Source organism: Parasteatoda tepidariorum, chromosome X2 (assembly GCF_043381705.1).
Source record: "Parasteatoda tepidariorum isolate YZ-2023 chromosome X2, CAS_Ptep_4.0, whole genome shotgun sequence".
Classification (NCBI taxonomy): domain Eukaryota; kingdom Metazoa; phylum Arthropoda; class Arachnida; order Araneae; family Theridiidae; genus Parasteatoda; species Parasteatoda tepidariorum.
The window spans coordinates 18,165,226-18,185,506 of NC_092215.1; the positions used below are offsets into that span (position 1 = coordinate 18,165,226).

The following is a 20,281-nucleotide window of genomic DNA, read 5'->3' on the forward strand; positions in this document are numbered from 1 at the left end:
TCTAGCTCGGTTTCAGGTGGATAGAAGTATCATTGATTGTCAATCAGTGCTTGTTATTAGTTATTTAATATATATCTTGGCTTAGAATTTGTGATCAATGATCGCATTGGTGAACTTGCTACCTGTATGAAACTTTAAATAAAAAATTTTCTTAATCAATAATCATACATTATAACATAAATTCTGCTACCACTGCAAAAAAAGTTTCCTTTTGGAGCAAGTCGGCATTCCTTTAAATTGAGGCACTCAATCGTTTAAGATGTATAATACAATATTTATATAATAACTAGCAATCATAAAATTATATATAGTTACTAAATTTTAAGAAATGAAGATTTTAAATTATGGAACTGTAACTTTTTATGTCCAGTCAGAAGGAACATCGAACTGTAAAGAGTTATCAATAATTTTAGGACATACAAATACGTTGAAGCATGCTCCAAACCTTGCCAAAACCTTAAAAATTTTTCTCGGTCGTACTATTTTTAAGTAAACTAGGCCTGAAAAGATTAACAAGCATTCAAAATTAAGCACGTAATATATAATTAAAATTTTTCAAAGGAAGTTACCCAAAATCTGCATATTTAATGTCTTGTATGCATTTTTCAGTATAATATTTAAAATTGCTTTTATGAATTAAACATTCATTGTATAAAAAGTAATCCATAAAATCTGATATGCTTCAATATATTCTCAAATATATGTATGTAGTTCTAGATGTTCTATCTTTGTAAATACGCATTAAAAATAAAATAACTTTTTGAGGCTAAATAAATATATTTAGTTAATAACAATCAATCATTTTGAGCCGTAAGAGATATATTTATTTAACAACAATCAATATATTCTAAAATATATGTATGTAATTCTGGATATTCTCTCGTTGTAAATTGGCATTAAAAATGAAATCACTTTTTGAGGTTCAATAAATATATTCATTTAATAACAATCAATACATTTTTTTTAAATTGATTTAAATCAATGACATCCATTTTAAATAAATCAGAGGATTTCAACAACGAACTAAATCATCAGTAATTCAAATCAACTGATTCAGATCGCTACTACAATGTATAAATATCCGATCAGAAGTTTTTGCTTTATTAATCCGAAGGATCACAAGTGCAATTGAAAAAGAGATAAGCTACACCTGGATACCACTTATCACAATCCATAGTCAAAGGTTCTTCGTCTCCTGTAACTGAATTCAGCCAACAAGCTCCTTCACTACTTATGTAATCAGCAGATCTACAACCTTGTGTATCCCAACAAAATGACATACATTCTTCCTGACTTTCAACTTTCTTGTAACCGGCATTGAAGAGATATATACAAGCGTCTTCAACTTGTCCAAAATGCACTGGAAAAAAAAATTATGAAGCACATAAGTATTGCAGATATTAACCGTTTGCTCTCAGAAAGTGCCTGAGAGGCACCACTGACACCTATAGATAAATTACCTACATTTTAAATGTTAAAATTTTCATGTCTCAATACTCAGTGACAACTTTATTAATAGCATACCTACTAGCCTTTACTCTTTCTCCGAATTTTTTTTTCAAGCAATAGGGAAATAGAGCCAAGCAATAGGGCCATAATAAGATTGTGTTTTATTAAAATATAGTCGACACTTAACACATTTTCAGAGAACCAGCTCTACTATAAATACATTTTAAATATTATTTTTTTCCCAATGGCAGGCACTGAATTTGAATCTTTGCCTATACTATGCCAGAATTGCTGCTCATTTCGCGTTACCCAGTGGGCACCTGTGAACCAAAGTCACGGAGGCGAGCAACATTGTCCACGCCACACTGCCACAAACCCGTTTATAGGGTGGGCCACATTCACGCATCTTATATACACACAACAGAGGACAGCACAAAGAGAGGGAGAAACATCCATGCCCAGAGCGGGATTCGAACCCGCAGCCAGGCACGCTAACCGCTCGGTCACCTGGCCGGCAAAATATTTAAATATAATGTAAGTCAAAATAATTTTAAATCACATTTATTCAAACAAGAATAAAGTGTAAATGTATTAATTTTGCTGTCATATTAAATATTAAAATAAATCTTCCGTATAATCTGGAAGAGTTGGCATGTATGTTCCAGGTGTTATATAGTACGCGTGTAAATTCTGAGTTTTATCTTCTTAATGGTTGCGTCCATTTTTTTAACAGTTAAATCGACATCAAGGATAAAGAGTTAAAAGTGGTAGAAATATTCAGTACCCCAAAATTGATCATGATTTTAAAAATCCTCGCTATGCTTCAAAAACTACATTAACTTTTCATCTTACAAAAATAAGTGTAATATTTTTAAATTGATGGCGTTGCTAACAGACAAAAATAGGAAATGGCAACAAGTTTAAAAAATTTTTTTATTAAAAAAATATATATATATATATATATATTATAGATTTAAAGATGCTGAGTTCAAATATTTTGTTTATTTTGAGGTCACATGAATGGTTTTTAAATAATTCGATTTTAATTGTTTATGAGAAAATTATTACAATTTGGAAAATATAGTTCTAAATACTAAAGAAAACTATGACTATTTACATTGTTCCTCAGAAATACGTGTGGCGAGGTTAATGTTAGGTTGTTAAAAAAGTTCAGCAGCACTTGCGAAAATTTCAACTTTTACTAATTTTCATTTTGTGTTATTGTTTTTTTTGGTGTTCCTAGTTTAAACTTTCATAAAGAAGCTTTAAATGACTTTGGATAAAATTGAACTTTATGTTTTGATTCGTCACTGCTATAAAAAAGATCTTTCAGTAAGGGATGCTGCAAGGGTGTTGCATAATTTTTGTAACAACCTAATTAAATCTTTTTAAGATAAATTTTTTTTAGGTTACAGCAATAAGAGATTCTATAACGATTGCGACTGTGCCAGTTATTTTTATATCATTGTAATGATTTTATATATCAGATGGGAGTTTTAGTTCATATTAGCCTTCTGGAACTTTCTCAAAATCGCGAATGTCCCCCCCCCCATGCACAGTTTCTCTAATGAATAATACGAATGAAAATGGCTTGCTATAAAGGAAAGCTTACAGTATTAAGCACTGTTTTTTATTAGCAGAACCATCAGGGGGCGAAACGTTAATCCAATGAAAATAAAAAATTAAAAAAAAACAAAGATAGTGTTTCCTGCCAAAATATCTAACTGGTTTCCTATTATTCAAAATTTCTAACCTGTTAAAATGTATCCAGGTAGTAAAATCGGATAAAATCAGTATTTTAGTAAGAAATTTTTGCTAGACATTTATTGAAAATATTTCCAAAATAAATAAATAAAAATACTTTTTATACCAATTAATAAATAAAATAAATCTTTTTTAAAGTATCAAACCGGTGTATTCTCTTTAAATTCGGAAATACCTGGAAGGAAGGCAAAACCGGTAAAATGAGCAAAAAAAAAAAAAAAAAAAAAAAAAAAAAAAAAAAAAAAAAACAAGTTTAACTGAATATCTCTTTTAACGTACTGTTAAAATTACTTTCTCTGAATTAACATACCTTTCATTCGACGAATATAGACTTCTAACCACCAAAATATATTGGTAGCAGCAATTTGGGACACATATGGTCCCGATAGTTAAATTAGAAAATTTTTGCACACTATTATAAAATTTGCTTATCCAAAGATAATTCCATGTGAAAGTAACTTTTAATAATCATTTAGTATTTTTTATAATTTTATTTAATAATAGTCGATAAAACTTTGAATTATAAAGTATAAAATTTTACTTCATCATTCTAAAGAATGCAGATTTACATCGAAAAATAAAAAATTTGAGCGAAATCTGTCAAATAGTTCCTGAGAAATTGAATTTCAAAAAAGTCAGATAATTAAAATTCAATTTCTCAGGAATTATTCGACCAATTTCGCAAAATTTTTCTTTTTTTTTTGCTACATAAAATTACATTTTTTAAAATGATATAAAAAATTTTATACCATCAATCAGTGAAATAGTTCCTGAAAAATTGAGTTTCAAAAAATTCAGATACTTAAAAGGTATTGAATTTCAAAAAAGTCTGATACTTAAAGTTCGATTTCTCAGGAATTATTCGACCAATTTCGCAAAATTTTTCTTTTTTTTTTTTGCCATAAAAAATTACATTCTTTAAAATGATATAAAAAATTTTATACCATCAATCAGTCAAATAGTTCCTGAAAAATTGAGTTTCAAAAAATTCAGATACTTAAAAGGTATTGAATTTCAAAAAAGTCTGATACTTAAAGTTCGATTTCTCAGGAATTATTTGACCAATTTCGCTAAATTTTGTTTTTTTGTCATGGAAAATTACATTCTTTAAAATTATATAAAAAATTGTATGCCTTACAATTCAAAATTTTTTTACTTTTAATAATAAAATTTCGCCGACCGGCCTGTGTAGGGAGCAGGAAACTGTCCTTGCATCAGAAAGGTCCTGGGTTCGAATCCGGGGCAAGTTCTGTTTCTTTCTCTCTGTGTGTGTTCTATGTCCTTTCTCCTTTGCGTGTGTGAATGTGATCCACCCTATGAACGGGATTGTGGTTGTGTGAATGGTGTGGCAGAAGTCGAATTCTTGGCCATAGATGGCGCCACTGAAAAACAAGAACAATCGCGCCCTATCTGCCTAAAACAGGCATATGACGAAAAAAATAAAAATAAAATAAAAAAAAATTTCAAAAAATTACTAAATAGTTATTACAAATCATTACAATTTTTATAATTATAGGCAAAGATTTTTCCATTCGCTTAAAAAGTTTCTGAGATAAAGCGAAATGCGCAAAAAGTAAAATTAACATTAAAGGGTTCAAACTTTGGAGTGCTCTCCTGACAAAATTATTGGGATCATATTTCTCAAATTACTGCTACCATTCCATATCTTGGAAATTTGAAATTCAAATCTTCCAAAAGAAAAAGCAAGTTCATTCAGTGAAAGTACGTTTTTGTGTCTGATTTCGTACTTTAAAATATTGTTTGCACTAATGAATTAGCATGTTTGAGGGCCCCCCCCCCACGAACCAATAAGACTGTATCTTATAACGTGAAGATCCGATCATTGGATCCAAAATTATTCTAAGTAGTTCATTTTTTTTCGCATTGTGCACGAAAAATACTTGGGTAAAATTTATTTGTAAAAAGTATTTTGTAGTAATAATTGAAATAAATAAATGTTTAGTTAGTATGAATTATGGAATACTCACGTATTTGAATTTTAACTATAAAGAATCCACTCTAAAGAATCTACACATTTTATTGGTATATTCCAAAGTCGTATTATTTATTTGTTATAAGTCGTTCACTTTGTTGTCAAACGTTTGTAGGAAACTATATAAATAATACAAAAAATCAATGTTTTCTTAAGAAACATAATAAAAAATTTCTTACATCTATTGCAATTATGTCCACAACGTCCACAAGGACAGGAACATTTGTATCCTCTTACATCATAAACAGAAGTCGGAACTTCATGACACGTACCACCTTGCAAACAAGGGTTGATGTTGCAAGTTAGCTATAAAATACACAGATGTTAAACGTCATTTGAAGACTTCGCAAACTATAAGATAAAATAATTAATAAAATTTACATTTGAAAAATTTAATGAAAAAAGAATCAATCGAAATTTTGTCGATTTTGAGTTAAGAAGTTTTAAAGTTGCTCTTTGTTTGTTTCGCAACTGAATTTCTATGGTTTTGGTACGCATAGTGCTCCGTGAATATATATTTTTGAAAGTTATAAAAAAGCCTTATTTATCAGTGGTAATATAGTTAAAAGCTATATATTTATCAGTGTTTACAAGTTAATATTTGGTCACAATTAAACTGGTTTTGATATTTTTAAGCTCACCTTCCTCACTGCTGATTCGCTGGATTTCCATAGCATTTTTATTATTTTTCTTTGCGTAAATAATAATTAACTTTCGACTTCTAATATGAATGCAGTTTTGACAAGGTTTTAAAAATGCATTTTTAGGGTCGTCATTACGGAACACCCTATAATTATAAAAGTTGTTGGGGTACATGCATTTGGTTTGAACAGTTAGCAGCATCTCTTTATCGAGACGAAGACAGTAAAACCTTTTAGCTATCAGACTGGGCCATCAGTCATCCAAAAAACCCCATGTCCTAATGCCACGAATTTTAAGTTACAAGTGAATGAATAGTCGCTAACTGACTCTTAGAAGCATGGGAAGAGATCCAAAGTTGTCGAGTTTTCGATAGATAATATAGCCGAAAATAAAGCCAAACCGCGGTATTAATAAGGTTTTTCGAAGTTCTGTCGCCAAGGAAAATTAAAACACCACAGTTAAAGTGCTTTACTCTTGAAGCAAAACGGTAATTTGAAATTATATATCTATCTTTCCGCGAAGAATTATCTAGGTTTTAAAACTTGCAAATAACTTAAATATTTATTTTAAAAGTTACTAAACTTTTTTAAAAATTGCCAATGAGGCAACATTTTTTCACTTAAATAAAAATTAATAAATTCACTACCTTATTCTCATATTTTGCAAATTTTTATGACTCCAGATAATTGCAGCATTGGAGTAAGTTTTTAAATAATAAAAAAATTAGACAGCTAATGCTTTTCATCTTCACAAAACTGTGGCTTTTTTCCGTAATGGTGTTTTGTGCCATTTTCAGAATAAGCATTGACAGAGCTGGCTTAAGATACGCTAACTTATCAGCCATGAGTAATTGTAGTAAACTCACAGCAGTTATGAAAATAGTATATTTTTCGTATATATCCAGCCATGAGTAATTGTAGTAAACTCACAGCAGTTATGAGAATAGTATATTATTCGCAAAAAAGCATAATCTAATATGACAATGGAGCCTTTGAAGAACAGCCTTATTATTGATTTTAAAATAATATGGCTACAGTTTAATCATCAAAACGATTGTTAGAATTTATTATAACCCTGCAAATGAAATATTTTTGTGATTAGAGAAATAAAGTTGCTTAAAGAAAAATAGATTTTGATATTTGATTTAATCACGACAGTGAATTAATGAGTATGACACTTGTATTAAATTAAAAAGTAAGCCATTAAATTAAGTGTTAAGAAAAGAATAAATGAATTTATATTTGCTTTTCATAAAATGTGATAAAAATTGAATGATAGGTTTACTTAATAACACGATTCAGAATGATTAAAAATTTAATTAATTAAATTTTAAAATCTAGGAAATATGTAATGCTTATAATGGTATTACATGTCATTTTGCGGAAATGTGTAGGTGAGTAAAAATTATTTTAAGAATTCAATTTTCATTAAAAAGAAAATTAGAATGTGTAAGAAAATAAAATGTATGCATGGCCTTTTTTCTCTTATCCGGAAACATCCAGTTGGTAAAATTTATAATCCCTAACTGTCATTTAAACTGAACGTGTTTAGCCTTTTTATATGCTTCTTAAGGAAAGGCACTCAAACTTTCAAAGGTTGTCTTTAGCTGTTTTTGGTTGAATGGGCTTAGAACTTAAAAGAAAACTTTCAAAGACTAACTCCGTATCCTCATAAGTTAATATCAACAAAGCTGAAAGATTTGGCAAAATAAACTAAGGCTATATAGGTAAATAAAGCTAATTATGAGCATTCGATAAATTGGTCGTAGCTATTAACTATTCAAAATGCGATAAATTGGTCGTAGCTATTAACTGTTGAGAATTCGATAAATTGGTCGTAGCTATTAACTGACACGATTCATTAGCCACTAAATAAGCAGAACTTTCTTGAAAACAAATATAATAATTTATGCATATAATATTTATGTAGCTATATTTATGCATATGCATATGCTATTTATGCATATAATATTTATGTAGCTATATTTCATGCTTTTATCTAAAGTTTATTTTCGGTTTATTTCTATAACCAATTTTTGAAGGAAAAAAAATTATTGCCTTTTGTAGTATATGCAAATTAATTTGATTATACATAACTTATCTCTTTCTAAACTAATTTTAAATTTGGATTTGGCTCAAAATACAACAATTCAACCGTAGCTACTAACTGATGCAATTCATCAGTCACTAAATTAGATCGATTAGCAGAAGATAGAATTAATTTAGCAACTATAAACGCAGTTCTATAAGCAGAACATTTTTCAAATAAACAATATCACTTTTTGATAAAACGCAATTACATTTTATTTGCAGCTCATTTCAATTTAAGTAACGGCCTGTTTCAGAAAACAAACAAGTCTTGCTATAGTCATAAGCTTATTTTATTTTTTAATAACTTACCTTTTTCAAAACTACTTTAGAATTTGGATCCGGTTCAGAATCCGATAAATTGGCCGTAGCTATTAACTGACACGATTCATTTGTCTCCAAATAATTATAAGCAGAACATTCCTGTAAACGAATACAATCACTTGCACAGAGAAACGTTGTTTTCATGTTATGTTTGATTTTTAGCTCTTTACCATTTAAACGATAGCCAATTTTTGGTAAAGTAAATGCATTTCGGTGTACATTAGTTGGATTAACTAACCATACACTAAGCGAAAGCAAACCAAATACAACATACATGCTTGTAAATTCGCTAAAGAAGGAATATCTTCAAATGCAATTAACGGTTTTTGTAGCGCATCTAAGTACCCACTGTCTCTTAATTTTTTATTAAGTCTATTTCCATATTCGAAGGGGCTCGTTAATTTTCATTTTATGCACATTTATTTTTAATGACACACATTAACCAAGCTGAAATTGCATTTTATGCTTAGATATTTTGAGTATTCTTTTTCCTTTTTTCAAAAAAAAAAATTTATGTAATTGACGTGTTGTTTGATGAAATTGTAAAAACTAACAATAGATTTCACGAATTTTTGTGCTGAACTAATAACTGATACCAATTTGCATTCATGAAAATTATTATTTTTATTTACAAATGACTTATTTTGAATATTGGGGTAGTCTAGAGGCAAAAACTATCTCTTATTATTTTTAAGAACGAAAACAAAAACAAAAAAAAAGATGTAAATATAGCATTGTAATTAATAACTTTATGAGCGCATTTTTTAATCCCGCAGATCAAATTTTTAAATGTTTTAAAATGTTAATGTGACTTAATTGTGTACATCTTGTTTTATGTTGACAAATTTTACACAAAATGCGAATTTTCAGGAGCAAAATATCTCAGAAAACAGTTGAGCAATTTTTTTGCAACTAAATAATAACTGAATAAAAAAATGCATTTTTTTATTTAGTTATTACTATTTTTTTTTTAAATTTAAGATTGCTAGCTAATAGGATTCTTAAAATGTGTGATATTATTTCTGCACGAAAAAAATTTTGAACTAGATAATAATAAAAAGAGAGGGATTTTAAGAAACAATTGAGAAAAATCGTTTAAATGGCATGATAATAAAATTAAATTACATTTTGAAAATAATTAAAGAATATCAAGTTTGGTATCATTAAAGAAAAATTGTAAAAAATGATTCACAACTTTCTGATATGTAGGTGAAAGAAAACCAAATTTTTTTCATAGATTTAGAATTATTGTAAAAAAGTAAATTTGCCATGTCAAAAAGAAAAAACATTGTTACCATATCATTAACGTATTCAATAATAGGATCAATAATTCAGTTAATTATTATTATTTTATCACTTCCAAGTTTCGTTTATAAGGGACGATAAAAGGCTCACCAAAAAAAACCGACGATATTAAAAATCAATTAAACAAAAATGGAAGGAGATAGAAAAGTACAATTTACTGCGTTCTGCTTAAGAAACCAGTTATTTATTCTCTTTCTCTCAAAGAGTTGTTTATTATTTTATGTAAAATATTTAAATAATGTCTAATTTTTAACAGCATTTTTCACAATCTTTGTCATAATTCTTATGCAACTGTAATTCTAAGCAATTCACAATCGTTGGCGACTATCGAACTCTATTGAATAGTCTGCATTCCAGTACCTGAAATTCGAATCGTTAATAATCCATTATGTTTTCGGGATGAATATTTGTTTGCTTGCTGTACATTTTATATCGATGTCTAATTATGAAACCTTTAAACTATCAATGCAGGGGGAAAATCATTGAAATTCTTAAATATACCCTGGATGATCTGCTTGCCCCTGCGAGTACACCTGACTAATTTTATCTGGTTTTATTTTTTAAACTTTCGGCTTTTAGGTTTTCTGGTTTTAAATATCTGCCTTTAATATTTTACCTCGGCACTTACCGTTTCCATGACTTTGTACTCCCCTTGAACTGGCATCTTCATTATACATAGGACATTCGAAATGAAATCTTGCTCTTGGTCAACTTCAGCACCCTCTGTCCTACCTGGTGTCATCTTTTTATGTTTATCCTTTTAGTGAAACTTTGGTTTACCTTAGAACATTTTTAATCTTAGAGGCACTTAGCCTTGAAAGGGAGACACTTGAACTTTTAGTCGACTATTTTAATTATTTTATTAATCTTATTTTAGTCTTATTTGTTTCTAATGTGGTTTTTCATATTTTACCATTTGATGTTTTACCTGACCTTACTTTTATATGTTTTTACCTGTATTTTTGACATTTTTATTGTCGGTTGATTTTATCTACTTTGATGTTTTAAGCACTTTTAATTTTTATACTGTTTTATTTTTTCGATTTCGGGATTTTTCCTATGTGTTTCAATCTTTTTAATTTTGTACTTTTACTTTTCTGTAATTTTGTAGTGTTTAGTTCACGTGAAAACGGGTGAAACCCTTATCCGCAAACTCCTTCGGGGATAGGTCGGTTACTATTGGTCTTAAACTATCAATGAAGAGTCATATGTTAATATTTAAAAAAATCAAACAAAATTTTAGATTGGTCTTTGTTAAAAATATTCTTACAATTCGAGCAAGTTTACTTTTAAAGCTTATTGAAAGATAAGGCTTGTCATTATTCAGTATTATCTTTCAAGATTCATGACAACTTTTATCGTAAAGCAAAACTTAGAAGAGAAAATAAAACTCACTGGGTCCTATGTTTACGAGAAAAAAAATAAACAGTGCAGTTGATAACAAGAGCTACGGCATTTGCTTTCACAATGGCTATTATTATTGAATTAGAGTGAGAAGCATTAGCTTTCAAATTTTTTTTTTCATTTAGATACAGTATATACTATTTAAATAATCTATATATTTTTAGTTAAATATAGTATATACTATGAATAAATATAATAATTTTTTATTATACATCTTTTTGAATTTTTGGTGTAAAAAATAAAAAAATAAATAATAATGAATGAGGTTAGAAGAGAAAAAAAATCACTTTGTCATATGTTTACGAGAAAAAAAGTAAACAGTGCAGAAGATAACAAGAACCACGGCATTTGCTTTCAGAATGGCTTATATTATTAAATTAGAGTGAGAAGAAATAGTTTTTAAAATATTTTTTTTTTCATTTAGATACAGTATATACTATTTAACTAAAAGATATATTTTTTCGTTAAATATAGTCTATACTAAGAAGAAATATTATAATTGTTTACTATAAATCTTTTTGAGGTTTTGGTGTAAAAAATAGAAAAATAAATAATAATGAATGAGGTAACTGTTTCCCCTGTAAGTAAAATAACCTTCTGAGATACAAGCATCATTCGAATGTCAGATATAATTTCGATTTCTAAAGTTCTCATAATAAATTACACAAATCTGAATTGTGAGTTTCAAGACACTAAAAAGCACCTGAGATTTATCTTCAGTATGTAAAGAAAGGTACTATAATTGCATGCTATAATGACATAGCAATTAAATGTTTCTATACTTTTATAAACGTAATAAAAAGCGAATTGTTGGGTTTTTATGCCTCGTATTCGTGAATAACAACCCTCGTTTCGAAAGAAGTACTTTCGCGCAAGACCTAGGTACTCCCATGTAAAGTAAAAATAAGTATTTTTCATGTCAATTAATAATAAGCCACTTGAGATTAAAAAAATTAGTTAAATTAAATTGAAACTGTTATATGATATTTGAAATTGATCTCGTGTAAGTTAGAATATTTAGTTAGAATATTTAGTCATTATATATATATATATAAAAGAGTTGTTTATTANATATATATATATATATATATATATATATATATATATATATATATATATATATATATATATATATATATATATATATATATATATATATATATATATATATATATATATATATATATATCATACAAAAAATTTAAATACTTTTGTATTAATAAAAGCATTAAAACTCTTTTCATAAAATGTCTTTGGTAAGGAATATGTGTAGAGATATTCTCTTTTGGGACTCAAGGCTGAAAACATACAATTAAATTATAATTAGATTTATATTTCAAAGGAGTTATTCCCTCTTTCACTTCCATATTAGGAAGCATTAAATTATTTTCCTTAATGCGTAGGGTTACAAGGTATGCGACGATTGAGCCTTTTCACTCATTTTCTGTTAGTACTTAATGCAGGAGCGATTGTTTTTGCGTGACTCTTGCTGTATGATGTGATCCATGTAAGATGCGCCGGAACCATCCGGAGTTTTGTCCACCCCCTCCCTTGTGGAGAGTGGATGTGAAATGTTTTAGCCACCAGCCTACCCGTAAATAAAACTAATGAGGGAATAATTGGTTCACGACTGAATTATTTGAGCTAATTGTAACCAGTGATAAGAGGGATGTAGCCTGTTATTACAAGCCTAGCAGGATAAGGCTTCGCGGAGGAAACCTTTTGAAGAAAACCAGTGCTTATCCATTTGAAATATAGGCTTATCGTCCGACTGGCTGCTACGTGGAAGTTTTCCCCCATCCCATCACACACGCCGGGGAAGAAAAAAAAGTCGCCTGATTACTGGAGGATGAAATCACACCCCGTCTTTTCCACTACCTGTATCTTTGTCGCTAAGGGAATACTGATGTTGGATCGAGATTGTCACATCCGATGACCCTACAGTTCTTAGTGCTCAGAGGAAATTTCACTTTGGTTCAAATATGAATTAGTTTATTACAAGAGTTGTTTGTGAAAAAAGGCTCAATCGTCGCATACCTTGCAACTCTACGCATCAAGGAAAATCATTTAATGCTTCCTAATATGGAAGTGAAAGAGGGAGAGATTCTAAAAATAACTCCTTTGAAGTATAAATCTAATTATAATTCAATTGTATGTTTAAATTGTAAGTCCCAAAATAGAATATCTCTACACCTATTCTTTATCAAAGACATTTTATGAAAATAGTTTTAATGCTTTTATTGATATAAAAATATTTATAATTTTTGTATTACATATATACAGGTATAGGACAAAATAATAGGAGCACCTGTACATAGTACCACTATGCACAGGTGTTCCTATTATTTTGTCCTATACCTGTATATATATATATATATATATAAAGAGAGAGAGAGAGAGAGAGAGAGAGAGAGAGAGAGAAAGAGAGATGTAAATACAAGGACAGAAAGGAAAAGTAATTTTTAAAAGAAAAAAATAAAAATTATTAAAAAAATAATTAAAATTTTTCAAAAATTTAAAAAATTACGTTAACAAAATTTAAAAGCCAGAAAAAAAAAACGAAAACATAATAATTTTGTCGTTAGCTTACACGATTATATCCGCACATTAGACTGCTAGCCATATTAACGATGAGTAAACAAAGAGAAAAAAAAGAAGATTGGAATAAAGTTTGGAATTCAAAACGCTCTTAGGCTACGAGCTGCGGAGAGCAAATGAAGTATCTACACAAACACTATTACAGCTCCGCTGTCTTACAAAGTTACAGGCCACTGCAGGACAGAGGTGCCAGCTAAGAGCTCAGCATTTGCGTATAGGTGTAACTTGAATTGTTCTTTTTTTTTTTTTTAAAAAGAAAGAAAGAAAAAACCTGGTCCTACCTGTAATCAGTATTTTTTGTGCATTGTTCTTGCCTCGTGTATAGATTTATGTAAATTAAAGCTATTTTTACTCAAAATAGAATTTAAGGAAAGAAACATATACAATCGTATCAATCTTTTCTTATCAGATGAAGTTCATTGCCGTGACTTCGGAATCATTTTTATTTTGCCTTGAATTTAGTTCAGAGATGATAAGTAATAAAGTATTGTTATAACTTTTTTATTTTATTAAACCCTAGTTCCAGTCAGATAAAGTAAATTTCTAAAAATCATGTAAGATAAAAGAATAGCAATAAACTCTTATATTTTTGCTTCGTTATAAAATATTTCAGATGCAGAATAGCTAATTCGTATGCGAAATATTTACATTTTTATAATAATTCATTTTTATGTTAAATTAGTATTTAATAACTATACCATTTATTAACTATACTATTTGTTAACTATACTATTTTTATGAAAATCTATTGAGCATACCTAAAGTTGCAGGATGTTCTGCTATAACTAATCTTGATAGTTTTAGAATCCTTATCAAAAATGAAATTAAAAAAAGTAGATACATTAGGGATTTTTAATAAATATTTAAGCCAGGATGGAACAAATACGATATCGAAATTCATAGAATCATTGCTGAAGAAGGTGAGAGACATCAGAAACCTGTTTGATTAACTGATGTAACTTTGAGGCTTTTCATATAATCTCTTTCTATCTTCTTTCTGTTTTCTCTGGCAATCAAATAGGTTTTAACTTTTCCATCTCTCTTTTATCCGTAGTGATTCGTTAGATTTTGATATACTTTTTGTTTTTTTGCATTTAACTATCAAATTGTCAATTAATTGTTTTTTTACTGGATATGTCATCACCACGCACAGTACTGTAATTTTACAAGAATTTTTTCCTCCGTGTATATTTAAAGAGAAAATACTCATACGTGCATTTTCAATAGTGAATTGAAAGAAATGAACTAGAAAATGTTACTAAATTTAATTTCTTTCTATAGAATTTCCTTTTTTATTAGTCACCATTTTTTACAGTTTTAAGCGTACGTAGTATCCCTACATTTGTGTTTTCTTTCAAGACTGTATTAAGATCTGTGTTTTCCTCTTCATTTCTTGATTTTAATTTTTTAAAATCAAAAATATTGACGGTAACAAAACATTGCTTTATAAAGATTTTTCTTCTTCTTTTAATTATCTTAGAGTCAAATAATGGCTTTCCTATTTTTAAATATTAGTGATTTAGTGAAATTCTAATAAATTCCCAATTAATTCTTTAATTATTCCTAACTAAGATGAGGTGTTTTCTTCTGGATATTTTATTTGAATTTTTTGAATTCAAGAATACTGATGGTTACAAAACATTGCTTTATATAGATTTTTTTCCTTTGCATAGAGTTCAATAATAGTTTTCCTTTTCAAATATAGGTAATTTAGTGAAACCCTAATAAGTTTCAAATCTATTAAATGTAAAAATAAAATTAAAAAAAAACTAAACGAAGTTTTTTTAAAAAATCATTAGAAATCACATTTTTCAAAAAATGAAAATAATTCTTCGTTGTCATACATACGACGTAATGAAGGATCAAGGGAAGGTGGCGAACGGTTTATGTTCATTAATATATATATAAATGAACAGATATTTCAAAAAGCTATACTATTGAAAATTGCTTCTCTCTGAGAGTTATTACACATTGAAGTTAGGCTGTTCTGTGGAAAAACGGTTCCTGTGCACGCATAGAAAACAAGAAGTGCGAAGAAAAATATTGAAAATGATGAGAAGCATGTGATAAAGAATTGATTGGGAGGAATTTTGAAAGAAAAGCACGCGCGGTTCGCGTGTAATTCGATTTTCAAACTTTATTTTTTTCAAAACATCAAAAAATGTAAATTTCGTTTCTAAATTTTTATGGCATACAAATAAATGCTTGTGACATTCATGTATATTTTTATTTTCACGATTTCAATGGAATGCTTGCTTCTGAAAATTTTCAAATCTTAGAATTTGTTTTCCTCAGAATCATCTTTCATGGGCATAAACTGTTGATCTTCAGTTGTGATAAAAGTTTATTTTGACAATGATGCATCATGATTTTGTTTTAAGTGTAGCAAAACTGAAATTATTTTCCTCTTTATTATCTACATAAAAAACGTGAGTTTTTAAAAACTTATCATTTGATAGTTTTCTTTATAAGTCTCTTTTGTAACTGTCAGTATGTTTACTTCAGAAAGTAATGTGTTCAAGTGGGGATTAATTCTATTTTGTGACAAATTCATGACAAGCTTAATTCTGTTGTGTAATTGAAGAAACAATGTGAATACTTCAAGATAAATTTCGAGAAAAGCGGCTTGAAAACTCTTTTCCTTCCCTTTCTGATACTATCAACGTTCAAATAAAATTTCTGAAAACTGATAAAAAATTGATTTTCGAATTATTTATTTATTTATTTTTTAATATGGGTAACTCATAAAACAAAAATTCTAAATACAGAGTCCCGATTACCCAGAAACAGATTTACAATAACAAATTTACACACGCACCGAAAACAGATTTATCTTTGAAGGATTTGTTGTTTTTCCCACCTTCTTCAAAAAAAATGTTTCTCTCGAAAATGCTTCATTATTTTCAAAATATCTTTAGGGGGACGAAAAAGGGCTTCTTTTGTCTCTCGATGACCTTGAAGAGAACCTTACGTTCGTTCCACCCAGTTTCAATGTGGGTGGTAAGCAGTTTCAAATATGGGTACAGGTTTCTAATAAAATTTTTTACAAATTAAAACATACTTGCAATATGCTATAATAGGCCTTACTACGATTTCCGATCCTAAGTCAACAAAAAGTGTGAAGGGTAGTTACTTAAAAATATTCTTATAGCCGTTTTCTTAAGTTTGTTCAACTATTCAGATGTTTCGTTATTCGGATCAGATTCGGTCCCAATTAATCCGGATAATCGATGACCTCAATAGAATCTAAAAAATCTCAATTTCAAATTTTTTGTCACTTACTTTGATTTTTTTATTGCACGGCACTGTTTGTAGGGTTCCGAAAAGAGTAAAACTTGTATGGTCGTCTTATAAAAAGCTCTATATAGTTATATAGCTCTATATAGTTGAGAATTGAACACTCTTATTAGTTCGAACAGTGGTTACCAACTGGTGGCCCGTGAAGCCTTTTTTGTGGCCCGTGAACAAATAATAGTTGTCCTTTTTTTGCGGACAATTTTCGTAAAAAATCTATATGGGTTTCAAATACTTTTCTTTCGTTAAAAAAAAAAGAAAATAAAAACCTAATTACTTCATGAAATTTAACATACCAACGGTGCAAAAAAAATTTTTTCTCAGGTTTTGCACCCAAGAAAATATTTATTATTATTTGCAATTCAATACTTTTGTTTTGTACAACTTGATAAAAATCTGACTGTAATATGTAATGCTCCTTCAAACATAAAACAGTCCCCATATAAAATTTTGATAAAATTGCGGCCCACCATTTGACTGGTGTTTTTAATTGCGGCCCCCGGCCTCATGTAAGTTGCAAACCCTTGAGTTAGAAAGTGGTCGAAATTTTGATAGAAAGATTTGCTTCTCAGAAACAAACAGACATGATAACGAATAAAGTGAAACGTTGTAATAAAATTGTCTTCATTGGAAAATTGCTGATATAAAACTTACCTAATTATTGAAAAATTTCATTTACAATATTCATTAAATAAAGTTAGTTTAAATAATTAAATGTTGCAATGAATATAATGAAGATAATAATTGAAGATGATAATTTTTTTTAAAATTTTACGATATTGATTAAAAGTACTGATAAAAAGACAATATATATTTAGAGACAAATGACGTAAATAAAAACATTCGTCAATTATTAGATATAATCTAAATTCTTTTGAAAATATGAATAAATTAATCTCGAAGTAATAAATTTATCATTAAATTTAGAAGTTAAATACAATTTACTAATAAAGTTTTTATTGAAATCGTTAAACTTCGATTTAAGGAAAAGATATTTTAAAGAACAAGGAAAATAAATGGAAAAAAAAACCTTTTCAATGAATTTCTTTAATAAGGATATTTTATTTAAGATTACGAAATGATATGATGCCAAAATTACTGAAGGAAATGATCAGGTTCATTGATAATTCGGGAAAAACGAACGTTTTTCCTTATCACTGTTACATCTAGGCAACAAAGATTTTGTTTTAGAAAGAGAAAAAAGATCTAAGAAAATCAACTGTTCTTTATACTTTGAGAAGTTAGGTAAAACTATGATATTTATATGATAATTATATCAATCGCGAACTATATCAAGCTCAGAATAAAATTACTTTAATCGATATTTTCTATAACATGAAATTTTACTTTTTATGCGATTTCTAATTTTTTTTTTATAATAATAATTCGCTAACTTAATTATTTGTAGGTTTTTTTCGAAGGCTCTATCGGCACATAAAACATAAAACAACGCTTTTTAGTGAGCAATCAATTATTTCTGTAACTGTTAGGACTTTGTAACAGGTATTTATAACTGCTAAGTGTTAGGTTACATTTCGTTCCAATTTAATCAGCACCTTTTTTGCTAATCATAGAAATGGAACAAAATTCCAATAATAGTTTCGGAATAAAAATTATTTGCGTTGAAATATAAGATACCTTATTTAAAAAAGTACTAATTATTCTTATTACGTTATTAAGCAATATTTTTTTATTTTATATAAGTATAGCAATAATAGAAATGGCACAAAATGTCAGCTATAGTTTTTGAAAAAAGAAAAGTGTTTGTTTCCAAATAAAAATATGCTTTATTTAAAAAAAAAGTAGTAAATATTCTTAAAAAGTTATTAAGTAATTTTTCTTTTACATAAATATAGCATGATTACATAAATATAGCAATAATAGAAATGGCACTAAGTGTCAATTATAGTTCCGGTATTAAGAAAATTTTTTGTGTTAAAAAAAATAGTTTCAAAGAATAGCGTTTGTGTTCAAAAAAGTACTCAATATTAAAAAGTACTAAATATTCTAATAATGTTATATTAAGTTATATTTATTTTATAAAAATTTATCATGATACATGAATAATAGTAGTGATATGAATGCCTTGCAAGAAAAGTCAATTAACTTCATGAAACAAATATAAATTATAATCTGAATGAATAAATATAAATTTTAAATTAAATTAATTATTATTCAATTACTGAAAAAATTCATCTAATAGTGCAAGTATGGGAAAGTGTTTTGCCTAGGACAAATTGTAATTTTTTTTTTTTTATGCAGAAAGACATAGTTGAAATCACTTAAAATTTTGTGGAAAATACTTTGTAAGTTTGTCTATTGATAAGGTTTTTTTGTGAACGAATTTTATCATACCATTCAGAAAAAAAATTCTAAATAAGGAAAACTGGTCCAAAGTACAACATGGTTGTTATACTTTAGACTACCATATGTTGTACGGATCTTAGATCACCATATGTTGCATGCACCTAGGGCAAACATATACTATTGACCATCATATGTTGCATGCATCTTGGATCACCATATGATAAATGTACCTGAAACCACCATATGTTGAATGTTCCTTGAATTACTATATGTTGAATGATCTTTGTATCATAGGTCACCTTGGATAACGCTCCTTTTGCATTTTTTTCTTAAAATTTGTTTGTTGATTGAATTTAAATATTCATGCAATTAAACTTACTTTTAATGCAGACTGTATAAGCTAAAATAAATTACTAAGTTATTCAAACAATATTTTTTGGAATATTTAGAAAATTTTAGCTTTCGGTGTGCATAAATTTTTTTTTCATTGCGAGTGACATAGTTCATAGAAAAATATCTTTGTGAATACCGAACTTGTTGCATGAATCTCGGACCCGTCCATGGTAAAGAACAGATACCGGTCCTAGATCCAATACGCATTTACATTTTTAATTTTGTTAAGCCTAACCAAATTAGTTTTTTCCAATTGAGATTTTTCTTAAAAATTATGATATTTTGATTCTGATCTAATTTAGCTTTGTTTTCAGATGTTAGCTTTGTTACATATGGTTTAATTTTCCAATCAAACTAACTGAAAAAATTACGCTACAAATAAAAAATGAAAAGAAAAAAAAACAAACAAGTTCTCTAGTACATACCTGGAAAACCTGCAAAGAATCACCAACACAGCAGACAGTATCTGCTGTTTCAACTATCAATTACATGTACTGAACTCAAAATTGCTCCAATAGATGGCGCAATTAATTGCACCGGCAATTTACAATCCAGCTGCCATTAATGACACTCTCTCTCCCTCTTTTTTAGAAATTTTCCTCTTGGATGCAGTTGGTCCCATTTATTATATAAGCTTTTATTACTTTTACAATTTGTTACCTGAACTAAAAAAAAGTGTAAGTTCAAGCTTTCTTTTATTTAAGAAAATGCCAAACTGGAT

At 28.3% G+C, this 20,281-nt stretch overlaps 1 protein-coding gene across 1 annotated transcript; it reads right to left on the reverse strand.

Annotated features, from left to right (window-relative positions):
* Positions 1-912: 912 nt before the first annotated feature.
* Positions 913-20,045, reverse strand: LOC107450572 (uncharacterized; the record flags this gene model as incomplete). The annotated part of the gene is made up of 4 exons (XM_071188342.1): positions 913-1,360; positions 5,386-5,512; positions 8,248-8,358; positions 19,986-20,045. Coding segments are annotated over 4 exons (555 nt in total), but the record flags the coding sequence as incomplete, so codon positions are not given.
* Between the last annotated feature and the right edge of the window lie 236 nt (positions 20,046-20,281).